The sequence below is a fragment of the Schistocerca nitens genome, chromosome 7, assembly GCF_023898315.1.
Source record: "Schistocerca nitens isolate TAMUIC-IGC-003100 chromosome 7, iqSchNite1.1, whole genome shotgun sequence".
NCBI classification, from domain to species: Eukaryota; Metazoa; Arthropoda; class Insecta; order Orthoptera; family Acrididae; genus Schistocerca; species Schistocerca nitens.
Genome location: NC_064620.1, coordinates 392907233 through 392930975, shown reverse-complemented (window position 1 = coordinate 392930975; position 23743 = coordinate 392907233). Strand labels below are relative to the sequence as shown.

The following is a 23743-nucleotide window of genomic DNA, read 5'->3' as shown; positions in this document are numbered from 1 at the left end:
GAGACAGCAACCAGCCACAAATTTATTTTAAGTTCCTTTATTCAAAGGGTACCGTTACCGGTTTCGAATCATTAAGATTCATCGTCAGACGGCTTTCATGCTTTCATTACAACACGTGCTGCAGTTTTTACTGATTAGATATCCTAAAATATAAATACATAATTATAAGAACGCCAAAAAGATGCTTGAGTTACAGATTTGCACTGGGATGTGACTCACGTGAAATGTCGGTTTGGAGTACTTGTTTTCATAATTTTCGTTCAGCAGACAACGTTTGTAGTTTTCGCCGCATTCACATCATTGCATACATAAACTTGCATAATTGAGCGCTTCAGAATTGTCACTGAATGCATTTCCACCACATGTCTGTCGTTGCACACGTAAATTTGTGTCACTGACAAGGGGAGGCCGCCAATTGCGAAATTCAGATTCGATTCATACTGCGCATAATAAAAGCTCATGGCCAGAGGTGCAATGTGGCAAAGCACCAAGATGCACTTCTCAGCCGTTGTCGAGAAAATCGACAGTTAAAAGAAACCGTTGCGGTGAAATACTCTCTACGATTAATAATTTTCCACAGCGTCGTGGCGCAGCGGTAAGCGCTCAGGTTCGTAATCCGAAGGTCGCCGGATCGAATCTCGCGCCATGCAATTTTTTTATTATTAGTTTTTTGTAATTCAAATTATATATATATATATAAACTATTAATGAATTGCTTATGTATGTTGGTGAAGGCGGATCACTCTCCAATTGTACCGCCTCCATTTTTCCGTTTTTTTAACAGGGTGTACCAAAGCTCTCCCGTCCGCACTGATTTCCGCCATATATATATATATATATATATATATATATATATATATATATATATATATATATATATATTGAATTACAAAAAACAAATACTAAAAAAAAAGTTGAATGGTGCGAGATTCGATCCGGCGACCTTCGGATTACAAACCCGAGCGCTTACCGCTGCGCCACGACGCTGAGGAAAATTACTAATCGTAGAGAGTATTTCACCGCAACGGTTTCTTTTAACTGTCGATTTTCTCGACAACGGCTGAGAAGTGCATCTTGGTGCTTTGCCACATTACACTTCTGGCCATGAGCTTTTATTATGCGCAGTATGAATCGAATCTGAATTTCACAATTGGCGGCCTCCCCTTGTGAGCACTTCAGCTTAGTCACAGAACAGGCTTCTAACATGCACTGCATGTTTTGATAGATACATACCCTATGTATCTAGCAAAACATGTAGGTTAACTAAATATATTTTTTTAATTGTTCAGTGTAATATTTAAGCCCATTTGCAACCGATGTGTTAATAATAATTGCTCTTCTCTTTTGCAGATTCGGAAGGCACAGATTCCAGTAAGTAAATGGATTTGCTCCTGTTTTACATGTGACTGTATAGATTTTCATACTGTATCACACCTGGTGAATTTCTTTTATACGTGCAGCTCCCTAAGTACCCTGTTCCAATAGCGGAAACAAAGACATACTTTCCTGCTGCTCTGAACCAATAACAACTAACGAATACTGCGTACATCGATTATGCTGCTGTTTCGTGCCATATCATCTTTGGATTATATGTATGCTAACTATACTCACCCACTCTCCATAAACTTTATAGATCACGCTGACACACACTTTAGCTTAACTTCCACAAAGACATCTGTTTTCGTAGGTTGTCTACACAAGTGTACGGATTACGTGGATCAGATATTTAGTGTCAGTATTTTCCACTGACACGAACTGATTCTTTATTTAGTGTTTCATTCATGCCGACTATTCCACGCGAGAAACGACGCAGGAGGCTAACTGTTCAACTGCACGAAAAGCAACTTTGAAGCAATACTTTTAAATCACAAGCTGATCAGTCCATAAAGCGATAGTGTCAACAGGCATTTTATTTAAACACCACTCAGTCTGGCAGAAACATCCGAAATATTCCCAAAGCCCGGGCAAAGTGCGGGGATCGAAAGGAGATCATATTACACATTATACGGGGTGTTCAAAAAGTCTCTCCGCAGTGCCGTATGATTGTTAGCTGGCGTAGTATGCCGTAGTGAATATACCGAAGTGAAACTCAGATGAAATACAAGTTATTAATTTATTGAATATTCATTTTTACTTACAAATTTTCACATTAAATGTTGAAAGTGTCCCCCCTGTGGCCGAGTGGTTCTAGGCGCTCCAGTCTGGAACCGCGCGACCGCTACGGTCGCAGGTTCGAATCCTGCCTCGGGCATGGATGTGTGATGTCCTTAGGTTAGTTAGGTTTAAGTAGTTCTATGTTCTAGGGGACTGATGGCCTGAGATGTTAAGTCCATAGCGCTCAGAGCCATTTGAACCATTTTTTTGTAACTCCTGTTGTTGAATACACAATTCAATTCGTCTAATCATACGGCACGCGCGACTAACAATCATACGGCACTGCGGAGAGACATTTTGAACACCCCGTATTTAGATGTAATGTCCTGGTACCCTCTCAGTATTTGAAGTCATGACGAGGTCGCCAAAATAATCCACCAAAAGTCGGGAAAGCAGTATAAGGTAATGAAAGGTTTCCTTCCATACCAACTATATTTGCGAAGATATTGCATATGAATCGATACTGTGCCAGTTCTCTTCAGAACTCTGGATGTATACGAGATACGATAACAAGAAAGTTAGTATCTCTAGTTGCTCAGAGGTATACTGGAGACTTAAGTTTCGACGCCAACTACGAAGACTGCTAGGAAAATTGTTCGCATTGCTAAGAAACCATGTGTCGTAACGTAGTATGACCGTTTTGACGAAGCTTGTATTTATTATTATGTACGTTAAATGTCATTGAACCTTCACTTACTTCGCAGATGAACGACAACATTGTTTGTAACTTCCTTTGAACAGTATGATTACGGTGCTTTTCAATCTCTAGAGAATTCTAGTCTGTGAACTTCAACATAACTTCCTTCCACAAAGATTGACTTCATGCTGGCGCGTTTGTTTCGACATGTCGGCATGCCGCTAAACATACGCACTCTAAAAGTTTTGATACAACACAATAACATCGGCTTTGTATGCTTTACAGAATTTCACGACGAACTCACTGACTGACCCGCAGTGATTTCGACCGGTGCGCTAGGGATCTCCGCGAATGAAATCTGGTATTTGTGCGGCCCTTGTCTGAAATCGGGGAATCCCGGGGACGCCCAGGTGTAAAACATTCAGTTCAGTTCAGAGGGGCCACAAAAACTGGTGGGCTGTTTAATATTGTCCGTTGAAATAAATTGTGTTCGGTGAATTAAAAAGTTAACATGAGATTTTCATTGCCACCTCCTTTAAATGAGACCCCTTGTCCCCCCCTTTTGAGCTCACGTAATTAATAGACCTTCCCATAATTACTTACTACGATCAAGATCCTTATATTTTGCTTGCATCGTAAGTTAGACACGACTACATGAGTATACAACAACAATCTGTTATCGCCCTCTGCATAACGAGTTTAAAATTTATTATTCGACTGTTCTTCAAAACACATGCCGCCAAGTTTGCGGTCTCTGGCACATGTATGTTTCTGGAATGGAAGCCCTTTGTCAGGCTATAGGATCGAACCTTCGTCATTTTAATACTTACTTAAAAGAGCTAGATCAGAAATGTAACGACTATGGTATGAAGATTAGCATCTCCAAAACGAAAGTAATGTCAGTGGGAAAGAAATATAAACGGATTGAGTGCCAAATAGGAGGAACAAAGTTAGAACAGGTGGACGGTTTCAAGTACTTAGGATGCATATTCTTACAGGATGGCAAAATAGTGAAAGAACTGGAAGCGAGGTATAGCAAATCTAATGCAGTGAGCGCTCAGCTACGATCTACTCTCTTCTACAAGAAGGAAGTCAGTACCAAGACTAAGCTATCTGTGCACCGTTCAATCTTTCGACCAACTTCGTTGTATGGGAGCGAAAGCTGGGTGGATTCAGGTTACCTTACCAACAAGGTTGAGGTTACGGATATGAAAGTAGCTAGGATGATTGCAGGTACTAGTAGATGGGAACAATGGCAGGAGGGTGTCCACAATGAGGAAATCAAAGAAAAACTGGGAATGAACTCTATAGCCGGCCGGAGTGGTCGTGCGGTTCTAGGCGATACAGTCTGGAACCGCGTGACCGCTACGGTTGCAGGTTCGAATCCTGCCTCGGGCATGGATGTGTGTGATGTCCTTAGGTTAGTTAGGTTTAAGTAGTTCTAAGTTCTAGGGGACTGATGACCACAGCAGTTGAGTCCCATAGTGCTCAGAGCCATTTGAACCATTTTTTGAACTCTATAGATGTAGCAGTCAGGGCGAACAGGATTAGATGGTGGAGACATGTTGCACGCATGGGAGAAGCATGGTTACCCAAGAGACTCATGGGTTCAGCAGTAGAGGGTAGGAGGAGTCGGGGCAGACCAAGGAGAATGTACCTGGATTCGGTTAAGAATGATTTTGAAGTAACAGGTTTAACATCAGAAGAGGCACCAATGCTAGCACTGAATAGGGGATCATGGAGGAATTTTATAAGGGGGCTATGCTCCAGACTGAACGCTGAAAGGCATAATCAGTCTTAGATGATGATGATGATGATGATGATTAAAAGATTCACTGACCAGCAATGATTTAACATTTGTTTTACACTCTTACAGTCCGGAACCGCGCGACTGCTGCGGTCGCAGGTTCGAATCCTGCCTCGGACATGGATGTGTGTGATGTCCGTTGGTTAGTAAAGTTTAAGTAATTCTAAGTCTAGGGAACTGATGACCTCAGATCTTAAGTCCCATAGTGCTCAGAGCCATTTGAACCATTTGAACACGTAGGGTTGGTCTGCTGCGGAGCTCCATGTTCAACAATGTACGATGAACGTCGTGCTCCGAAACACTTGTGCGTGCACCAGCGTTGTGTTCTTTCGGTAGAGATGCCACAGATCACCATCTGTCCAACTTTACAGAGCAGACAAGTGTCCAAACCCCACGTTCTGTGAAGAGTAGTGGACGTCCAACCAATTCGCGCCTTATGGTAGTTTGACTGTCCTGCCTCTTCCCGCATCAACACGAAGACATCCGACTGGCTTCGCCGTTTTCGGGACACTCGTTCACAGGCCGCGCCTAATAATAATCTTCCTGTTGCAAAGTAGCTTGTCTCAATGGATTTCCCGTTTTGCAGCCCATGTCTTCGCTAGCGTGATCCCCCGTCCGTGTTTTCTCCGCTTACATACTTGAGTTACCGCGCCACATGCCCGAAACGCCACAAGGCGGCATCCAACGTAGCGATGGGTAGTGGTCATAATGTTTCGGCTGATCATTGTACATGCTGGGTAGTAGCAGGAGAGACGGGGAAACAAACAGACGGACCAAGGAACAAATTAGAGCGAATGACATGATTGTGACTAATGAAAGTGAAACAACTGTGCGGGACTTACAGCAAGGCGAACATACGGTATTAGGCGCAGTCAAGAGAAAACGAGATAGATGGAAAAAGTAAACTTTTTTATTTCAAAAGTAATCGCCATATCTGGTAATAGATCGTACATTTATTCCATTCCACTGTGAAACAAACCGAGCGAGGTGGCGCAGTGGTTAGCACACTGGACTCGCATTCGGGAGGACGACGGTTCAATCCCGCGTCCGGCCATCCTGATTTAGGTTTTCCGTGATTTCCCTAAATCGCTCCAGGCAAATGCCGGGATGGTTCCTCTGAAAGGGCACGGCCGACTTCCTTCCCTAATCCGATGAGACCGATGACCTCGCTGTTTGGTCTCTTCCCCCAAAAGCCAACCAACCAACTGTGAAACAAGACGGTCGGTGCCATCATGGAAAAATGTTTGCCATCGTGAACAGTGATCACATCCAAGCGTGCAGCCGTTCGCACGACGCAAATCGACGGCGACGAATGTCCTTCCTCAGGGCTCCGAAAATATGGAAATCGCATGGGGAGAGATCGGAACCATATCTAGGATGTGTAACGTCTTCTCAGCGAAATTTCTGCAGCATCGCACCATGTGGAGGAGGGTGGCGGCATCTTTTTGGCATTTTGTTTCGACTAAGCTGCGGAAATTTCGCTGGGATGCCTTTACACATCCTTCGTACAGTCCCCATCTCTCCATAGGCCATTTTCACATTTTTCGAGCCCCGAAGAAAGACACTCGTGGCCTGGATTTGCTTATTCGCCGAAGAGGTGTACGCCAGGACACAATCATGGCTGCGTAGGCAACTGCAAACATCTCTACATAAACGCGTTCTAGGCGCTTCAGTCCGGAACCGTGCTGCTGCTACGGTCGCAGGTTCGAATCCTAGCTCGGGCATGGATGTGTGTGATGTCCTTAGGTTGGTTAGGTTTAAGTAGATCTAAGTTCTAGGGGACTGATGACCTCAGATATCAAGTCCCATACTACTCAGAGCCATTTGAACCATAAACGCGTTGGTCAGCGTGTCTTACAGTAGGATAAATGTATTAACGAAAATGGCTATTACTTTTGAAATAATAAAGTGTTTACTTACTTTTCCCAACTATCGCGTTTTCATTTGACTACCAATTATAGAAAGACCAACGAACATGTTTGCTATATTCCCAGGGATAAGGTTCAAAATGGCTCTGAGCACTATGGGACATAACTTCTGAGATCATCAGTCTCCTAGAACTTAGAACTACTTAAATCTAACTAACCTAAGGACATCACACACATCGATGCCCAGGTAGGATTCGAACCTGCGACCGTAGCAGTCGCGCGGTTCCAGACTGAAGCGCCTAGAACCGATCGGGCACACTGGCCGGCCAACTTGTCGTTGATGATGATGATGATGCACCATACCAGTCATTATACTATTTTCATCGTTACTTAAATTTTATGTCGTAAACTCTCGTAGAATTTCCGCACTTAGCCGTCAACTCTTTCTGCGTTTCCGTGTATTCGAAGTAATCCTATTAAACGGAGCTCCGTTTTGTGCCAGGTGGATGCTAATTAATTAACGGTCAACACGCTCTGAACTAATCTCTTTAAAACAACAGCTGCAATTTAATTTACTTTTTGCATTTGAATCAGCACTGCACGCGAGACTAATCTGCTTCATTTATTTCTTTTTTTGGCGGGAGATTAACAGCTGCCCTAATGCCTAAGCAGAAGACCTCTCCAGTAGCGTGTTCTCGAAAATAACCAGTGTAGCTCTCGCGATGAGGCGACAAATTAATTAGCTCAGAACTAATCTCTACGGTTCCAGTTAAATTTACATATGTTGTGTGAGAAATTACATAGTGCCCGGTATGCAGAACTTCTGCCTAAATCGGTTTCGACAAACGAAAGGCAAAAGAACCACTGCGATAATGAATACAGACAATTGTGATAGAGAGAAGTTGAAATGTAAAATACTTGACCGGCATAAATGTAAATATGAAGACTTATGGTCACTGTTTATAATGGAGTGCACTGTAAATAGAAAAAAGAATGCATGTGTCTAACATACTCTGTTGCAGAGTATTTTTTACGCCAGTGTGGAGCAGGAGTACGAGGTGCGACAATAAAGTAATGAGACCTTTTTTTTAAAAAAAAAATTGCTGACCGTTTTAGTCAAGTTTAGTGTTGTCTCCTTCAAAGTAGTTCCCTTCTGATTGCACACACTTTTTCCAGCGCTTCTGCCACTGATAGTAACATTTCTGGAACTCATCTCTTGTAATATCCTCCAAGACCCTCGTCACAGCTTTTTGAACCTCTTGTGTTTAAAAATGGTGTCCCTTACCGCCGTTTTGACTCTTGGAAATAGAAAATCAGTTACAGTGATAATTACACAAATCTGAAAGCTATTAATTCAATTATATCCCTAGGGATAATAGTGACGAACATCTTAAATTGATACGGTCACATAGATAACGTTCTGAGGTAGGCGACCAAAGAATACGTTTCATTGGCAGATGAGTTAGGAAACGTAATAAGTCTGCCTGCACTACACTTTTCCGTCCTCTTCTGGAGTATTGCTGCGCGCTGTGGACTCGTCACCAGATAGGATTGACGGAGTCTTGAAAGTCTCTTCGGGTTTGCTGCCGGATCCTAAAATCAACTTGACTCGATGTTTCGGCGATCCAACTGTTCGCCATCTTCAGGAGAATGCTGCTTATGCTGATGAGTCCCGCTGAGAACTGACGCCAGGTTGCAAATCGACGTCCTATATAGGCCACCGTTCAGTACACGGCGCATGCGCCGCCCATCACAATTTCTGCCTTCCAAAACAGGGAGGTGGCGCCGCCCTTAGTGAAACACTGCTGGCAACGATATATCGCAATCAAGGCAGCACCGAAGAACGTTCAGTTTTGATGCGAGATAATACAGGATTCCACGTTTTGCTAAGAGGAAACCCATTGTCTCTGTTGATTAAATTATCAGCCAACCTAATTTCAATCACCTCTTTATACACAGTTCCAAAAACCGGAAATATTGGCAACGACAACAGTTTCCTCAAATTTCATTTTGTGTCCCTCCTTTAGGCAGTGTTCTGCTACCGCCGATTTTTCCGGCTGTTGTAGCCTCGTATGTCGGCGATGTTCCACACACCTGTCTTGCACTGTGCGAGTAGAACGGCCAACGTTAGCTTTCCCACATTGACATGGAATTTTGTACACCCCGGGTTTCCTAAGCCCCAAATCATCCTTCACAGAGCCGAGCAGAGCCCTAATCTTAGAAGGTGGACGGAAAACACTTTTAATGTTAAAATTCCTTAAAATTCGTCCAGTGTTTTCCGTCCACCTAAGATTAGGGCTCTGCTCGGCTCTGTGAAGGATGATTTAGGGCTTAGGAAATCCGGGGTGTACAAAATTCCATGTCAATGTGGGAAAGCTAACGTTGGCCGTTCTACTCGCACAGTGCAAGACAGTTGTGTGGAACATCGCCGACATACGAGGCTACAACAGCCGGAAAAATCGGCGGTAGCAGAACACTGCCTAAAGGAGGGACACAAAATGAAATTTGAGGAAACTGTTGTGGTTGCCAACATTTCCGGTTTTTGGAACAGTGTGTATAAAGAGGCGATTGAAATTAGGTTAACATAATTTAATCAACAGAGACAATGGGTTTCCTCTTAGCAAGACGTGGAATCCTGTATTATCTCGCATCAAAACTGAACGTTCTTCGGTGCTGCCTTGATTGCGATATATCGTTGCCAGCAGTGTTTCACTAAGGGCGGCGCCACCTCCCTGTTTTGGAAGGCAGAAATTGTGATGGGCGGCGCATGTGACGTGTACTGAACGGTGGCCTATATAGGACGTCGATTTGCAACCTGGCGTCAGTTCTCAGCGGGACTCATCAGCATAAGCAGCGTTTTCCTGAAGATGGCGAACAGTTGGATCGCCGAAATATCGAGTCAAGTTGATTTTAGAATCCGGCAGCAAACCCGAAGAGACTTTCAGGACTTATTACGCCGGGAAAGCCTACGCAATCACAGGATTGACGTAGGTCATCAAAAAACTTCAAATCTGCTTTTGTACTGTTTCGAAATAGGGGAGAGAGTGTCACGGATATAATACGCGAAGTGGGGTGGCGGTCGTTACAACGAAGGGGTTTTTCGTTGCGGCGAGGCGTTCTCATGAGGTTTCAGCCTCCAGCTTCGTTTTCCGAATGCGAAAAAATGTAATTGACACTCAACTACGTAGGGACAAATGATGACTGCAATAAAATAAATCAGAGCTCGCACAGTGAGATTTAAGTGTTCGTTTCTCACGCACGCTGTTCGAGAGTGGAAAGGTAGAGAAATAATGTGAAAGTGGTTCCATGAAACCTGTGTCGGGCAGTTCACGTGAGTGCAGCTGTAGACCGCCCAATGCCTGCTGTACTGGTGTGGGGTGCCATTGGACGCCCACACTATCACCCCTGTTTCGCATGAACCATAATTTGGACAATAGCCGTTACATTTATGATGTGTTAGGGCCGGTAGCTGTGCCCTGTCTTAGAGTTCTCCGCAACACTGCATTTCAACAAGATAACACAAGACCGCATGTTACCCGTGCTGTTCTGACCGACCTCAATACAGAGGGCATCCGCATGTTGCACCGGCCAGCACGTTCTCCGGATCTGTCACGTAGTGAAAACAGCTGGCCATCAGTTGCCGAGAGATCGGGTGCGTCGCCACCACGACTGGCGAATGCAGCATCCAGTGATGTAACCGTATCTGTCATTCAGGCTCACAGTTATCGATTCCCAGCCCGGTTTGTCCAATTTTTGCTGCCAGGCTTACCGGTTTTGTGTAATACACTACTGGCCATTAAAATTGCTACACCACGAAGATGACGTGCCACAGACGCGAAATTTAACCGACAGGCGGAAGATTCTGATATGCAAATGAGTAGCTTTTCAGAGCATTCACAGAAGGTTGACGCCGGTAGCGACACCGACAACGTGCTAACATGAGGAAAGTTTCCAACCGATTTCTCATACACAACAGCAGTTGACCGGCGTTGCCGGGTTGCCTGTTGAAACGGTGTTGTGGTGCCTCGTGTAAGGAAGAGAAATGCCTACCATCACGTTTCCGATTTTGATAAAGGTCGGATTGCAGCCTATAGCGATTGCGGTTTATCGTATCGCGACATTGCTGCTCGCCTTGGTCGAGATCCAATGACTGTTAGCAAAGTATGGAATCGGTGAGTTCAGGAGGGTAATGCGGAACGCCGTGCTGGATCCCGACGGCCTCGTATCACTAGCAGTCGAGATGACAAACATCCGCATGGCTATAACGGATCGTGCAGCCACGTCTCGATCCCTGACTCAACAGATGGGGACGTTTGCAAGATAACAATTTGCACGACAGTTCGACGACGTTTGCAGCAGCATGGACTATCAGCTCGAATGAATCCAGGTTCTGTTTACAGCATCATGATGGTCGCATCCGTGTTTGGCGACATCGCGGTGAACGCACATTGGAAGCGTGTATTCGTCATCGCCATGCTGGCGTATCACCTGGCGTGATGGTATGGGGTGTCATTGGTTACACGTCTCGGTCACCTCTTGTTCGCATTGGCGGCACATTGAACAGTGGACGTTACATTTCAGATGTGTTACGACCCGTGGCTCTACCCTCCATTCGATCCCTGCGAAACCCTACATTTCTGCAGGATAATGCACGACCGCATGTTGCAGGTCCTGTACGGGCCTTTCTGGATACAGAAAATGTTCGACTGCTGCCCTGGCCAGCACATTCTCCAGATCTCTCACCAATTGAAAACCTCTGGTCAATGGTGGCCGAGAAACTGGTTCGTCACAATACGCCAGTCACTACTCTTGATGAACTGTGGTATCGTGTTGAAGCTGCATGGGCACGCCATCCAAGCTCTGTTTGACTCAATGTCCAGGCGTATGAAGGCCGTTATTACGGCCAGAGGTGGTTGTTCAGGGTACTGATTTCTCAGGATCTATGCACCCAAATTGCGTGAAAATGTAGTCACATGTAATTTCTAGTATAATATATTTTTCCAATGCATACCCGTTTATCATCTGCATTTCTTCTTGGTGTAGCAATTTTAATGCCCAGTAGTGTAAATTTTGCATCCCAAAAATTTAATCATGAATTCTGCCAAGAAACAGAAATATGTTATTTACTTTCTTACTTGGAGTGCAATTTTCATGGAGAGCGGTGTACATGTAGTGTTGCCTGTGTCGGCGACACGGACGAGAGGCCGAGTAGCCGGGTAGGGAGGGCCAAACAGCGGCGTTTGTTATTAGGGAGCGCGGGGAGCCCGGGGTAACGAGGTCGCAGAGATAAGCCGAATTCCTGCCGCCCGTGGGCGGAGCTAAACTGCTGGCAGTCTGCCGCGCGCTGCGCGAGGCGGCGTTCTGACGGGATTTCGTCCCTTATCACCGCTGCCGCCCGCACGGCGAATTCTGCATCAGGTGCGCCGCGTTGTCGCTAATAGAACGGTCCATGTGTGTGTGTGTGTGTGTGTGTGTGTGTGTGTGTGTGTGGGAGTGAGAGTGAGAGTGAGAGAGAGAGAGAGAGAGACGGAGAAAACACTTCATACATGGGATATACTGAATCTGCCGATGCATCTCGTCTGCTTTGACAAGTGATGCAAAGATGTGCAAAGATCGAGACTGCCTCAGAGATGTTCCAACATCATGAAAGTATCGATACCTAATCATGTGAGTACCCCGAAAGTATCGATACCTACTCATATCAGTTGTTTTTAAATTCAACACATGATCCCTTGACAGGACACCCACGTCTGTTCATATTTATCATCAGTGATTCTTACTTTCTTTCTTTTGCTACTGCCTGTATCCCGCATCGTGCGCAGGTTCAGCAGGGTTATGTACGGAATTGGCATGGTTAATTTTAAGGGATGGCCGGATGCCCTTCCTGCCGCCACCGCATACCCTCCGGGACGGAAGCAATGTACCCCAGCTGTGTAAATCTTGAAAGAGTGGGAATGTGTTTCAGATGTCTGCGAGTCGAGTTACTGAGGCGGGACGTGGGGCCCAGCCCGGTATTGACCTAGTAGAACGTGGAAAACCGCCTAAACACCACATCCAGGCTGGCCGGCACACCGGCCGTCGTCGTTTATCCGCCGGGTGGATTCGATTCGGGGCCGGCGCGCCTACCCGAGTCCAGGAAGCAGCGCGTTAGCGCTCTCGGCTACCCTGGCGGGTTATTTATCATCAGTAATAAGATCTGTTATTGTTGTTTAATGTTTCAATTACTAAAAAGGAAAGCACAATCCGGTTCCGGGGCCTGTGTCCCATCTTCAAATGCATCTGCAAAGCTATAAATAAAGGACGCCTGTCCAAATTGTCGCATCTAAACAACTAAACAGAACTAATACTACAACTCTTAAGAAAAAACCTATGTACATAAAAGTCGAATGACAGTGGTTAAATTAGGTTAAAATAGTGCATCTCTGGCACGTAGCATGAAACAGGAGACCCTTTCAATTCGTAGGCCTGCTGGAAAGCCTCCCACAGAGCAGGACCTTCATAAAGAGACCTAGGTATCCAAATTAAAGGAGCGGGACCACCGTAAATATAATCAAAATATAGCTGTTGATATACTTTCCGGGATGTGAGGTCGTGGTCCAAGAATTCTACAATATTATATATGAATGATTATATTTTCACGCAATTTGGGTGCATAGATCCTGAGAAATCAGTACCCAGAACAACCGCATATGGCCGTTATAACGGCCTTGATACGCCTGGGCAGTGAGTCAAACAGAGCTTGTATGGCGTGTACAGGTACAGCTGCACATGCAGCTTCAACACGATACCACAGTTTATCAAGAGTAGCGAATGGCGTATTGTGACGAGCCAGTTGCTCGGCCACCATTGACCAGACGTTTTCAATTGTGAGAGATCTGGAGAATGTGCTGGCCAGGGCAGCAGTCGATCATTTCCTGTATACAGAAAGGTCCGAATAGGACCTGCAACATGCGCTCGTGTATTATCCTGCTGAAATGTAGGGTTTCGCAGGGATCGAATGAAGGGTAGAGCCACGGGTCGTAACACATCTGAAATGTAACGTCCACTGTTCCAAGTGCCGCCAATGCGAACAAGATGTGACCGAGACGTGTAACCAATGGCACCCCATACCATCACACCGGGTGATACGCCAGTATGGCGATGACGAATACACGCTTCGAATGTGCGTTCACCGCGATGTCGCCAAACACTGATACGATCATCATGAGGCTGTAAACAGAACCTGGATTCATCAGAAAAATGACGTTTTTCCATTCGTGCAGTCCGGTTCGTCGTTGAGTACACCATCGCAGGCGCTCCTGTCTGTGATGCAGCGTCAAGGGTAACCGCAGCCATGGTCTCCGAGCTGATAGTCCATGCTGCTGCAAACGTCGTCCAACTGTTCGTGCAGATTGTTGTTGTCTTGCAAACGTCCCCATCTATTGACCCAGGGATCGAGACGTGGCTGCACGATCCGTTACAGCCATGCGGATAAGATGCCTGTCATCTCGACTGCTAGTGATACGAAGCCGTTGGGATCCAGCACGGCGTTCCGTATTACCCTCCTGAACCCACCGATTCCATATTGTGCTAACAGTCATTGGATCTCGACCAACGCGAGCAGCAGTGTCGCGATACGATAAACCGCAATCGCGATAGGCTATAATCCGACCTTTATCAAAGTCGGAAACGTGATGGTACGCATTTCTCCTCCTTAGACGAGGCATCACAACAACGTTTCACCAGGCAACGCCGGTGAACGGCTGTTTATGTATGAGAAATCGGTTGGAAACTTTCCCCATGTCAGCACGTTGTAGGTGTCGCCACCGGCGCCAACCTTGTATGAAAGCTCTGGAAAGCTAATCATTTGTATATCAAAGCATATTCTTCCTGTTGGTTAAATTTCGCGTCCGTAGCACGCCATCTTCGTGGTGTAGCAATTTTAATGGCCAGTAGTGTATTTTAAGACCCTACAGCCCTCATTCCAAAACTTACAAAAGTCCACGAAAAAGGATGTGTCAAACAATGGATCCGCGTAAAACCGGGCGTAGTGGCCGAGCGGTTCTAGGCGCTTCAGTCCGGAACCACGCGGCTGCTACGGTCGGAGGTTCGAAACCTGCCTCGGGCATGGACGTATGTGATGTCCTTAGGTTAGTTAGGTTTAAGTTCAAATGGTTCAAATAGCTCTAAGCACTATGGGACTCAACATCTGAGGTCATCAGTCCTCTATAACTTAGAACTACTTAAACCTAACTAACCTAAGGACATTACACGGTAGGATTAGCCGAGCGGTCTGAGGCGCTGCAGTCGTGGGCTGTGCAGCTGGTTCCGGCGGAGGTTCGAGTCTTCCCTCGGGCATGGGTGTGTGTTTGTCCTTAGGATAATTTAGGTTAAGTACTGTGTAAGCTTAGGGACTGATGACCTTAGCACTTAAGTCCCATAAGATTTCACACACATTTGAACATTTTGACATCACACACATCCATGCCCGAGGCAGGATTCGAGCCTGCGATCGTAGCAGTCGTGCGGTTCCAGGCTTAAGCGCCTAGAACCGCTAGGCCACATCGGCCGGCCTAGGCTTAAGTAGTTCTAAGTTTAGGGGACTGATGACCTCAGCTGTTAAGTCCCATAGCGCTTAGGGCCATTTTTTGATCCGCGTAAAGTTAGATAGGCGGTCTTTCAAACACTGAAACGAACAAAAAAGGGGGTGTATAGCTTGTGCAGTTGCAGGTGTGTGTTAAGGCGCAATGTGACCGTTGAGTATAAACTGTGGCTCACCAGTGCAATACCCACCCATCAGGCCCGACCACGCACACATCAGAGTTGAAATGTCGGCGGTAGAAGCCGTGCAGCCGATTCTTGGACCTGATGATAATGGTTATATCTCAGGTCTTAACCGTCAGTTGGACTGAGCGTTGCACTCGCTATGGTGATACACAATACGGTGGCGAAACCAGTGGTATTATATCGGCCGACCCGAAGTTCACAACGTTTCGGAGGTCATTCATGGATATTTCATGAGTATTCTAGTACGAGGAGCTCGTGGTATCCGGTGGCTCGTTGTAGAACAGTATTACAATTCGTTTAACTTCTAACCATCTTTAAACTTTACAGTGAAATGAAATGTCGTGTGGCTAGGGCCTCCCGTCGGGTAGACCGTTCGCCTGGTGCAGGTCTTTCGAGTTGACGCCACTTCGGCGACCTGCGCGTCGATGGGGATGAAGTGATGATGATTAGGACAACACAACACACAGTCCCTGAGCGGAGAAAACGTCCGACCCAGACGGGAATCGAACCCGGGCCCTTAGGATTGACATTGTGTCACGCTGACCACTCATCTACCGGGGGCTGACAACTTTACAGTGAAGATGAGCATGAGAATGGGTTGCCTGAAGAAATCTGAATGGAGCATCTAATTGACTTACTAGAGAACCAGGAGCTGAAGACCTCGGAATAATATTTTTCCCCTCTGAGATGTCAGAAAATTCATTCAGTTTTCTATTGGAAAAAGTACAAGGCAAAATCCAGCATATCGATGTTTACCCAAGAGAAGTCATAACAACTGCACCAAACTGCAGGTAGCGCCGTACCTTCGTGCTGGTTGGTTCAGTTTCAAGGAACATGACAGAACTCTTCCTTCTAGGGAGGTAAAATGATGTGTTTTCCTAACCTGATGCATTTAACTTCGATAAATTCCTTTCCTGTTATTCGTGATGTCTTTCTTAACGTAGCAACTGCTGTTGCCTTGGCTGCTTTATTTTTAAGCAAGGAACATTTCACTATCCAAATGGCTCTGAGCACTATGGGACTCAACATCTTAGGTCCTAAGTCCCGTAGAACTTAGAACTACTTAAACCTAACTAACCTAAGGACATCACACACACACATGCCCGAGGCAGGATTCGAACCTGCGACCGTAGCAGTCCCGCGGTTCCGGACTGCAGCGCCAGAACCGCTAGACCACCGCGGCCGGCTCCACTATCCACAAACACTTCCTTTGTACATAAGCAGTTGCAGTCTTGATCGTCGTATCATTGTCCCAACGACTATGATTTCGATCCACAAGAAAAAGAATACTGAAAAGAGAGCGCGGAACGAAGACAGACTACTAACACACTTCAGCAATCAGTTGGTTTGCACACTTGTTTAGTGGCGCCAGAGGTGAGTTGATGTGGGTGAGACTGCTTCATCGGCTACTACCGTCCGTGTTACACTGTCAGGAATCTTTGGCCTTATTTAAACTTTCAGCCGTTGATGAAGCTGAGGGGAAAGCAGTTCGCATGTTTAATTATCGTTTGTGTAATAAAATGAAGAGCGTTTAACTGCAGTCTGAGACTTCATCGATGTTCCTGATCACTGAGAAATCTCATCGCAAAAGTACCCCAGTCTACCTGGCTAATGTTTTATGAAAAATCTTCGACGATGTTATTTTGCAGAGTAATACGGGCTTATGCAATTTACTGGATCGGATCCGCTAAACTATTTGACTGAACTGCTCGAGTAACCATGCAGTCATCAGTTGACTGCTGGCTTAGAGTGAGTCAGTCTTTAGGGAGAGACAGTACTAGCAACTGTGCCGACACGTGTGGGCGCACTGACAGCTGTTAGCAGCTGAAACCCTGCTGGCCCTAATCCCTTCTCCAAGCCGGAGGACATTAGGCGCGTCCTTCTTCTCCCCCCCCCCCCCCCTTCACCGACATCCCGCTCCTACATCCCTCTCTTCGTCACCCGAAGGCCGTCAACAGCCAGTCGACTAGCTACTGAGTTGAACTGAAACACCGAATGAAGACACTTAGCTAGAACAGACACAGTGGTTCATACTATCCCCTTTCATGAACCAACGATTGACTTGGCTGTTGCTCCTCTGCTCGTTCTTGGCATACAGTTAAGAAAGCGTTTTTGTTAGCATCGAAAGTGACACCTAAATGAAATTTCTGAGCCCAATTGGCTGGGGCAAATAGAGTTATACACTACTGGCCATTAAAATTGCTACACCACGAAGATGACGTGCTACAGACGCGAAATTTAACCGACAGGAAGAAGATGATATGATACGCAAATGATTAGCTTTTCAGAGCATTCACACAAGGTTGGCGCCGGTGGCGACACCTACAACGTGTCGACATGAGGAAAGTTTCCAACCGATTTCTCACACACAAACAGCAGTTGACCGGCGTTGCCAGGTGAAACGTTGTTGTGATGCCTCGTGTAAGGAGGAGAAATGCGTACCATCACGTTTCCGACTTTGATAAAGGTCGGATTGTAGCCTATCGCGATTGCGGTTTATCGTATCGCGACATTGCTGCTCGCGTGGGTCGAGATCCAATGGTTGTTCGCAGAATATGGAATCGGTGGGTTCAGGAGGGTAATACGGAACGCCGTGCTGGATCCCAACGGCCTCGTATCACTAGCGGTCGAGATGACAAGCATCTTATCCGCATGGCCGTAACGGATCGTGCATCCACGTCTCGATCCCTGAGTCAACACATGGGGATCACAGACAGGACCGCCTGCGGTGGTGTACTTAACGACTAACCTGGGTGCACGAATGACAAAAGATCATTTTTTCGGATGAATCCAGGTTCTGCTTACAACATCGTGATGGTCGCATCCGTGTTTGGCGACATCGCGGTGAACGCACATTGGAAGCGTGTATTCGCCATCGCCACACTGACGTATTACATGGCGTGACGGTATGGGGTGGCATTGGTTACACGTATCGGTCACCTACATTTCAGCAGGATAATGCATGACCGCATGTTGCAGGTCCTGTACGGGCCTTTCTGGATACAGAAAATGTTCGACTGCTGCCGTGGCCAGCACATTCTCCAGATCTCTCACCTCTGGTCAATGGTGGCCGAGCAACTGGCTCGTCACAATACGCCAGTCACTACTCTTGATGAACTGTGGTATCGTGTTGAAGCTGCATGGGCACGCCATCCAAGCTCTGTTTGACTCAGTGCCCAGGCGTATGAAGGCCGTTATTACGGCCAGAGGTGGTTGTTCTGGGTACTGATTTCTCAGGATCTATGCACCCAAATTGCGTGAAAATGTAATCACATGTAATTTCTAGTATAATATATTTTTCCAATGCATACCCGTTTATCATCTGCATTTCTTCTTGGTGTAGCAATTTTAATGGCCAGTAGTGTATTAATTAGTGTGTGGAAAGTTTCATAGTGAAATAAGTCGCAGCTCATATCCAGATCTTCGCAATTATGTCGCAAACGGCTATTTTGTGGACCCATTTTAGTGGAACCTTGTTGCTTGTACTATCGTTTGCATTCACTGGTGTGGGGTTTGACCATTAATGACGATACACCATGTGTAGACTAGACTAGAGGCAAGCTGTACAGCGGCATCAGAAAATCGACGGTGATCGTTAGTACCAGTAACATGTATTGCTTCTCCTGAGTTCAAGGATCTGGAAACTTCCTGTTGTACTGACTCCTCTTTCAGTTCCAGATTTCTCACTGGCCTGATGAAGCCTAACGAAAGCTGTATTGTTGGCGCTCATATTCTTCCGCTTACTCGCACAGTTTAAAACAGTGCCGTGCTTCTCTAGAGATTTTAGTTTAGATTTTGTTGATATCTAATCAAAAACTGTTTGAAAATCTGTAGATCGCAGACAGAGTGCTAATTAATACTGATTGTTCTGTTGTAGATACGGCCCGCTATAGGTGTCTAGACACCAAGTATGATTATTATTATAATTATGTCTGTGTCACTTACAGTGTCATGTTGTACGTCAAAATATTTTCGGAACATCATAAAAAAGGATTATAAGTAATTATGATAATATATCCCAGGTATCCAACAGGAGAAAAGAGGCCTACAGTTTAACGTGGAATCCGAACCACATGTATTTTCTGGAGGATCTCCACATCGTTGAGAGATGTATGCTCGGTCAAAGGGCAGACGGAAATACCCATGGTCTGACCGGGATTCGACCCCGCAACCATTCGCCCAGATGGGCTTTAAACAAGGCGGACTGGGAAACTTTCACCTCTGCTGTCACCGTTGAGTCTCCCCCACACGGTAACATCGATGTAAGGTTGAGCAGGTGACTACAACAACTGTTTCTGCTGCAGAAAACGCAATCCCTCGCTCTTTGGGGTGCCCCGGCGTTAGTGGTGGTCGCCGGAAGTCGCTGAAGTAATTAAGGAGCGTCGGCGAGCTCTACAGCGACATAAACGGCACCCTTCCCTGGAGCACCTCATAGCCTTTAAACGGCTCCGTGCCCGCGTTTGTCAACTTATCAAACGCGGAAGCAGGAATGTTGGGAAACATACATCTCGACCATTAGATGCCATGTGTCACCTTCCCAAGTCTGGGCAAAGATCAAATGTGTTTCCTGGTACCAGACCCCAACAGGTGTTCCCGGTGTTAACATAAATGGAGTGTTATCTACCGCCCGGCCGCGGTGACCGTGCGGTTCTAGGCGCTGCAGTCCGGAACCGCGGGACTGCTACGGTCCCAGGTTCGAATCCTGCCTCGGGCATGGATGTATGTGATGTCCTTAGGTAAGTTAGGTTTAAGTAGTTCTAAGTTCTAGGGGACTGATGACCTAAGATGTTAAGTCCCATAGAGCTCAGAGCCATTTGAACCATTTTTTAGTGTTATCTACCGAAGCAAACGCGATTGCCGAGCACTTTGCTGAGCGCTTTGCTCGAGCCCCTACGTAGGAGAATTAACCCCCAGCCTTTTTGCACTCTCAAACGGCGGCTGGAAGGGAAAGTCCTCTCATTCACTACGCGCCACAGTGAATCCTATAACGCCCCAGTTACAGAGGGGGGCTCCTCACAAGGGAACCTCCCCATCGCACCCCCCTCAGATTTAGTTATAAGTTGGCACAGTGGATAGGCCTTGAAAAACGGAACACAGATCACTCGAGAAAACAGGAAGGAGTTGTGTGGAACTATGAAAAAAATAAGCAAAATATACAAACTGAGTAGTCCATCTGCAAGATATGCAACATCACAGGGAAGTCTGAGCTCAAAAGCGCCGTGGTCCCGTGGGTAGCGTGAGCAAGTGCGGTAGGAGAGGTTCGTGGTTCAAGTCTTCCCTTCAGTGAAAAAATTTTCTTTCTTTATTTTCGCAAAGTTATGATCTGTCCGTTCGTTCATTGACGTCTCTGTTCACTGTAATAAGTTTAGTGTCTGTTTTGCGACCGCACCGCAAAACCGTGCGATTAGTAGACGAAAGGTCGTGCCTTTCCAATGGGAACCGAAAACATTTGATCGCAGGGTCATAGGTCAACTGATTCCTCCACAGGAAAACACGTCTGATATATTCTATACGACACTGGTGACGGCATGTGCATCACATGACAGGAATATGTTGTCGACCCACCTAACTTGTACACTTGGCGAATGGGTAAAAAGATTATTCTACCTTGCCCGATTTAGGTTTTCTTGTGGATGTGATAATCACTCCCAAAAGGTGATGAAAACATAAGAGTTTGTCACATAAACTGCAACAAATGAATGCAACAGTTTCACAGTCGCACAGTTTTCCCTGTGTTCTGTCAAAACATATGTTTTTAACGTTTTCAAATTTTTCCGTACGTAGACCGTCAAATCCTGCGTATGTCCAAGCAAATCTGAACATGTCCTGGAGTTTTGGAGAGCGAAATTATGTGTGAGTGCCTGAACTTTGATAATTGTCTGAAAATTAAAAATTAAACTCTTCACTCGAGGGTAGAATTGAACCAAGGACCTCACGTTCTGCAACCGCTCACGCTAGCCACGGGACCACGGCTCTCCTGGGCTAACAAATACCTGTGATGTTGCTTATGTTGCGCATCGAATACTCAGTTTGTATATTTTGCTTATTTTTTTAATAGTTCCACACAACTTCTTGCTGTTTTCTCGATTGATCTGTGTTCAGTTTTTCAAGGCCTATCCATTGTGCCAACTTATAACTAAATCTGAGGGGGGTGCGATGGGGAGGTTCCCTTGTCAGGGTAAAAAAAAAATGGTTCTGAGCACTATGGGACTTAACACCTTAGGTCATCAGTCCCCTAGAACTTAGAACCACTTAAACCTAACTAACCTAAGCACATCACACACATCCATGCCCGAGGCAGGATTCGTACCTGCGACCGTAGCAGTCACGCGGTTCCGGACTGAAGCTCCTAGAACCGCACGGCCACCGCGGCCGGCTCCTCAGTGTCCTCGCCATCTTCAACCGGATCTGGTACGATGGGTTCTTTCCATCGCAATGGCGGGAGAGCATCATCATTCCGGTGTTCAAACCCTGTAAAAACCCGCTTGATGTGGATAGCTATCGGCCCATCAGGCTCACCAACGTTCTTTGTAAGCTGCTGGAACGTATGGTGTGTCGGTCGCGGACTGAAGCGCCTTGAACCGCTCGGTCACAGCGGCCGGCTCATGTAAACAAATCGTCAGAAGATACAGTCTGTGTAAAATACTAAAGTTATCTGAAAGCTCTGTTAAAATGTATGTCGAAAACATGATAGGAACACAGTACTTAATTTTGCTGTTGTGTCATTGTTTATTCCGCGTATCTCATGTAAATTTAAATGTTATCATTGTTTTCTGGCTAATCTGTATGTACGATGGAAAGAATAGCGTTTATACTGATTCTTTACGTATGTCAAATTGACTTAATGAAACACTTTTCAATTGTATTTACTGACAACTGTAAAATCAACAACGGTGTCATTGTACGAAAGTGTATATAAGTATATGAGTGGGGAGTTGTTCACTACTGAGCTGTTATTTGCGAAGGACCACTTGTGTCGGTCTGAGTAGTAAAATGTCTTATAAATGTATAAATGTGTGCCTGTTATTTCAAGTCAAATTGCACATTCACGTTAATTCTTCCGATCATGTGCTTGTCAAGATCACCAAGACATTGAATAAGTAGTTCAGTATCTGTTTTACACAACTCATCTAAACTGTGTAATTTCGACGATACTTACTTGCAGCAAGTTTTATCATCTCAGTCCTAATTGTTTCAAAGGAGTTACGTGTCACCGCTTGACATAAGTAACGATGAAACGCCAGAATGATTTACTATTGATAATGATAGTAAGAAACTTGCAGTAGAGAATTTTATTTCGTTTTGCAAATCTCGCGGGGCAGGGAAAGGTGTGTGTCGTCCATGGTCTATTGGGAGGAACTATCCTGGCTTTCATCAGGAATGATATGAGACCCATCTGAAAAACTTAAAATTAGAACGCAATGGATTTAAAAAAAAATGGCTGGCAATTAGTTTCAGTGCGTCTCACTTTGCAACGCAAAAATATGCAGTATCGAAGATATTAAATGTGTCTGCGGTGAGATAATTATTATGGTATCTGCCAGAAGGCAGGTCTTCACACGGTTGCCCTTTGTCTTCTCTCCCCTATTCTTTCCCGAACGTCTTCATTAGTTTCTCTCTGTACCAAACTAATCCTTTCCATCCTCTTCCACACTCACTTCTCAAATATGTCCAACCTCCTTTCGTCCTCTCTTCTCAGTGTACGTGTTTGCCACTCACCAGGCTTGTCTTTCCTGAGCTCTTTATGTAGCTTTCCGCACAATAAATTCCCTTTCTATTTAAAGGTTCCTTAGCTATCACAGATCGAGATTTGACCTCTCGGTGGCACCTTGTTATGCTGCTTACGTACTTGAAAGGCGTACACCAGAGGTACGACTACAAATACCGTCTGACTTACAGGAACCGGCTGATTTAGGCTAGGAAACTTTCTACGGACGGGATACTATCATTATAAACTCCAAAGAAGTACATGGTATGATTCTCCATATACAGAGGATTCCGGATTTAAAGCCAAGTGACAGCTTTCAATTTCGGTTAACTAAGAAAAGTTATGTAGCGTAACAGCGGCTTACACAGTAAGCTTGGAACGTTTATCCCAGTTGTGTAGACAGAGACCAAGTGCATGGCACAGAAGAGAACAGACTACAGTAACAGGAGATGCGGCAGATGTAGTAGATACAATCTAATCTCCAAAGTTCTCAAACAACCCAAATGGCTTTCTGATGAAGCGTGAAGCGCACGAAGTTTCGCGACAAGTCTTTAGAATCCTTGGCGCATCCTGGTACCACTTCGCTACCCCATCATCGAGGGGTTAGTTTTTCTCGAATGTTAGCACGCGTATCTCCGCTGGATTGCGAAAAAGTTGCCAGACTCTTGGTTCCGCATTTAGTACCTTTGTTATGTACAGGCAACTTTAGCAACCAGTCATTTGTCTTTTATTACCGCACGACTCAACGTTAATGCACTGTCTTGTAGACAGTTTCTCCTCCAGGTTTGCATTTTCGTAGTTTG

At 45.6% G+C, this 23743-nt stretch overlaps 1 protein-coding gene across 1 annotated transcript in view; it reads left to right on the top strand.

Annotated features, from left to right (window-relative positions):
- LOC126195380 (low-density lipoprotein receptor-related protein 1) overlaps window positions 1-23743 on the top strand; it is an 818691-nt gene that overhangs the window by 277475 nt on the left and 517473 nt on the right. Inside the window, exon 2 of the mRNA XM_049933960.1 lies at window positions 1351-1371. Within this exon, the coding sequence (XP_049789917.1) occupies window positions 1351-1371 (21 nt within the window). The remainder of the gene's footprint in view (window positions 1-1350; window positions 1372-23743) is intronic.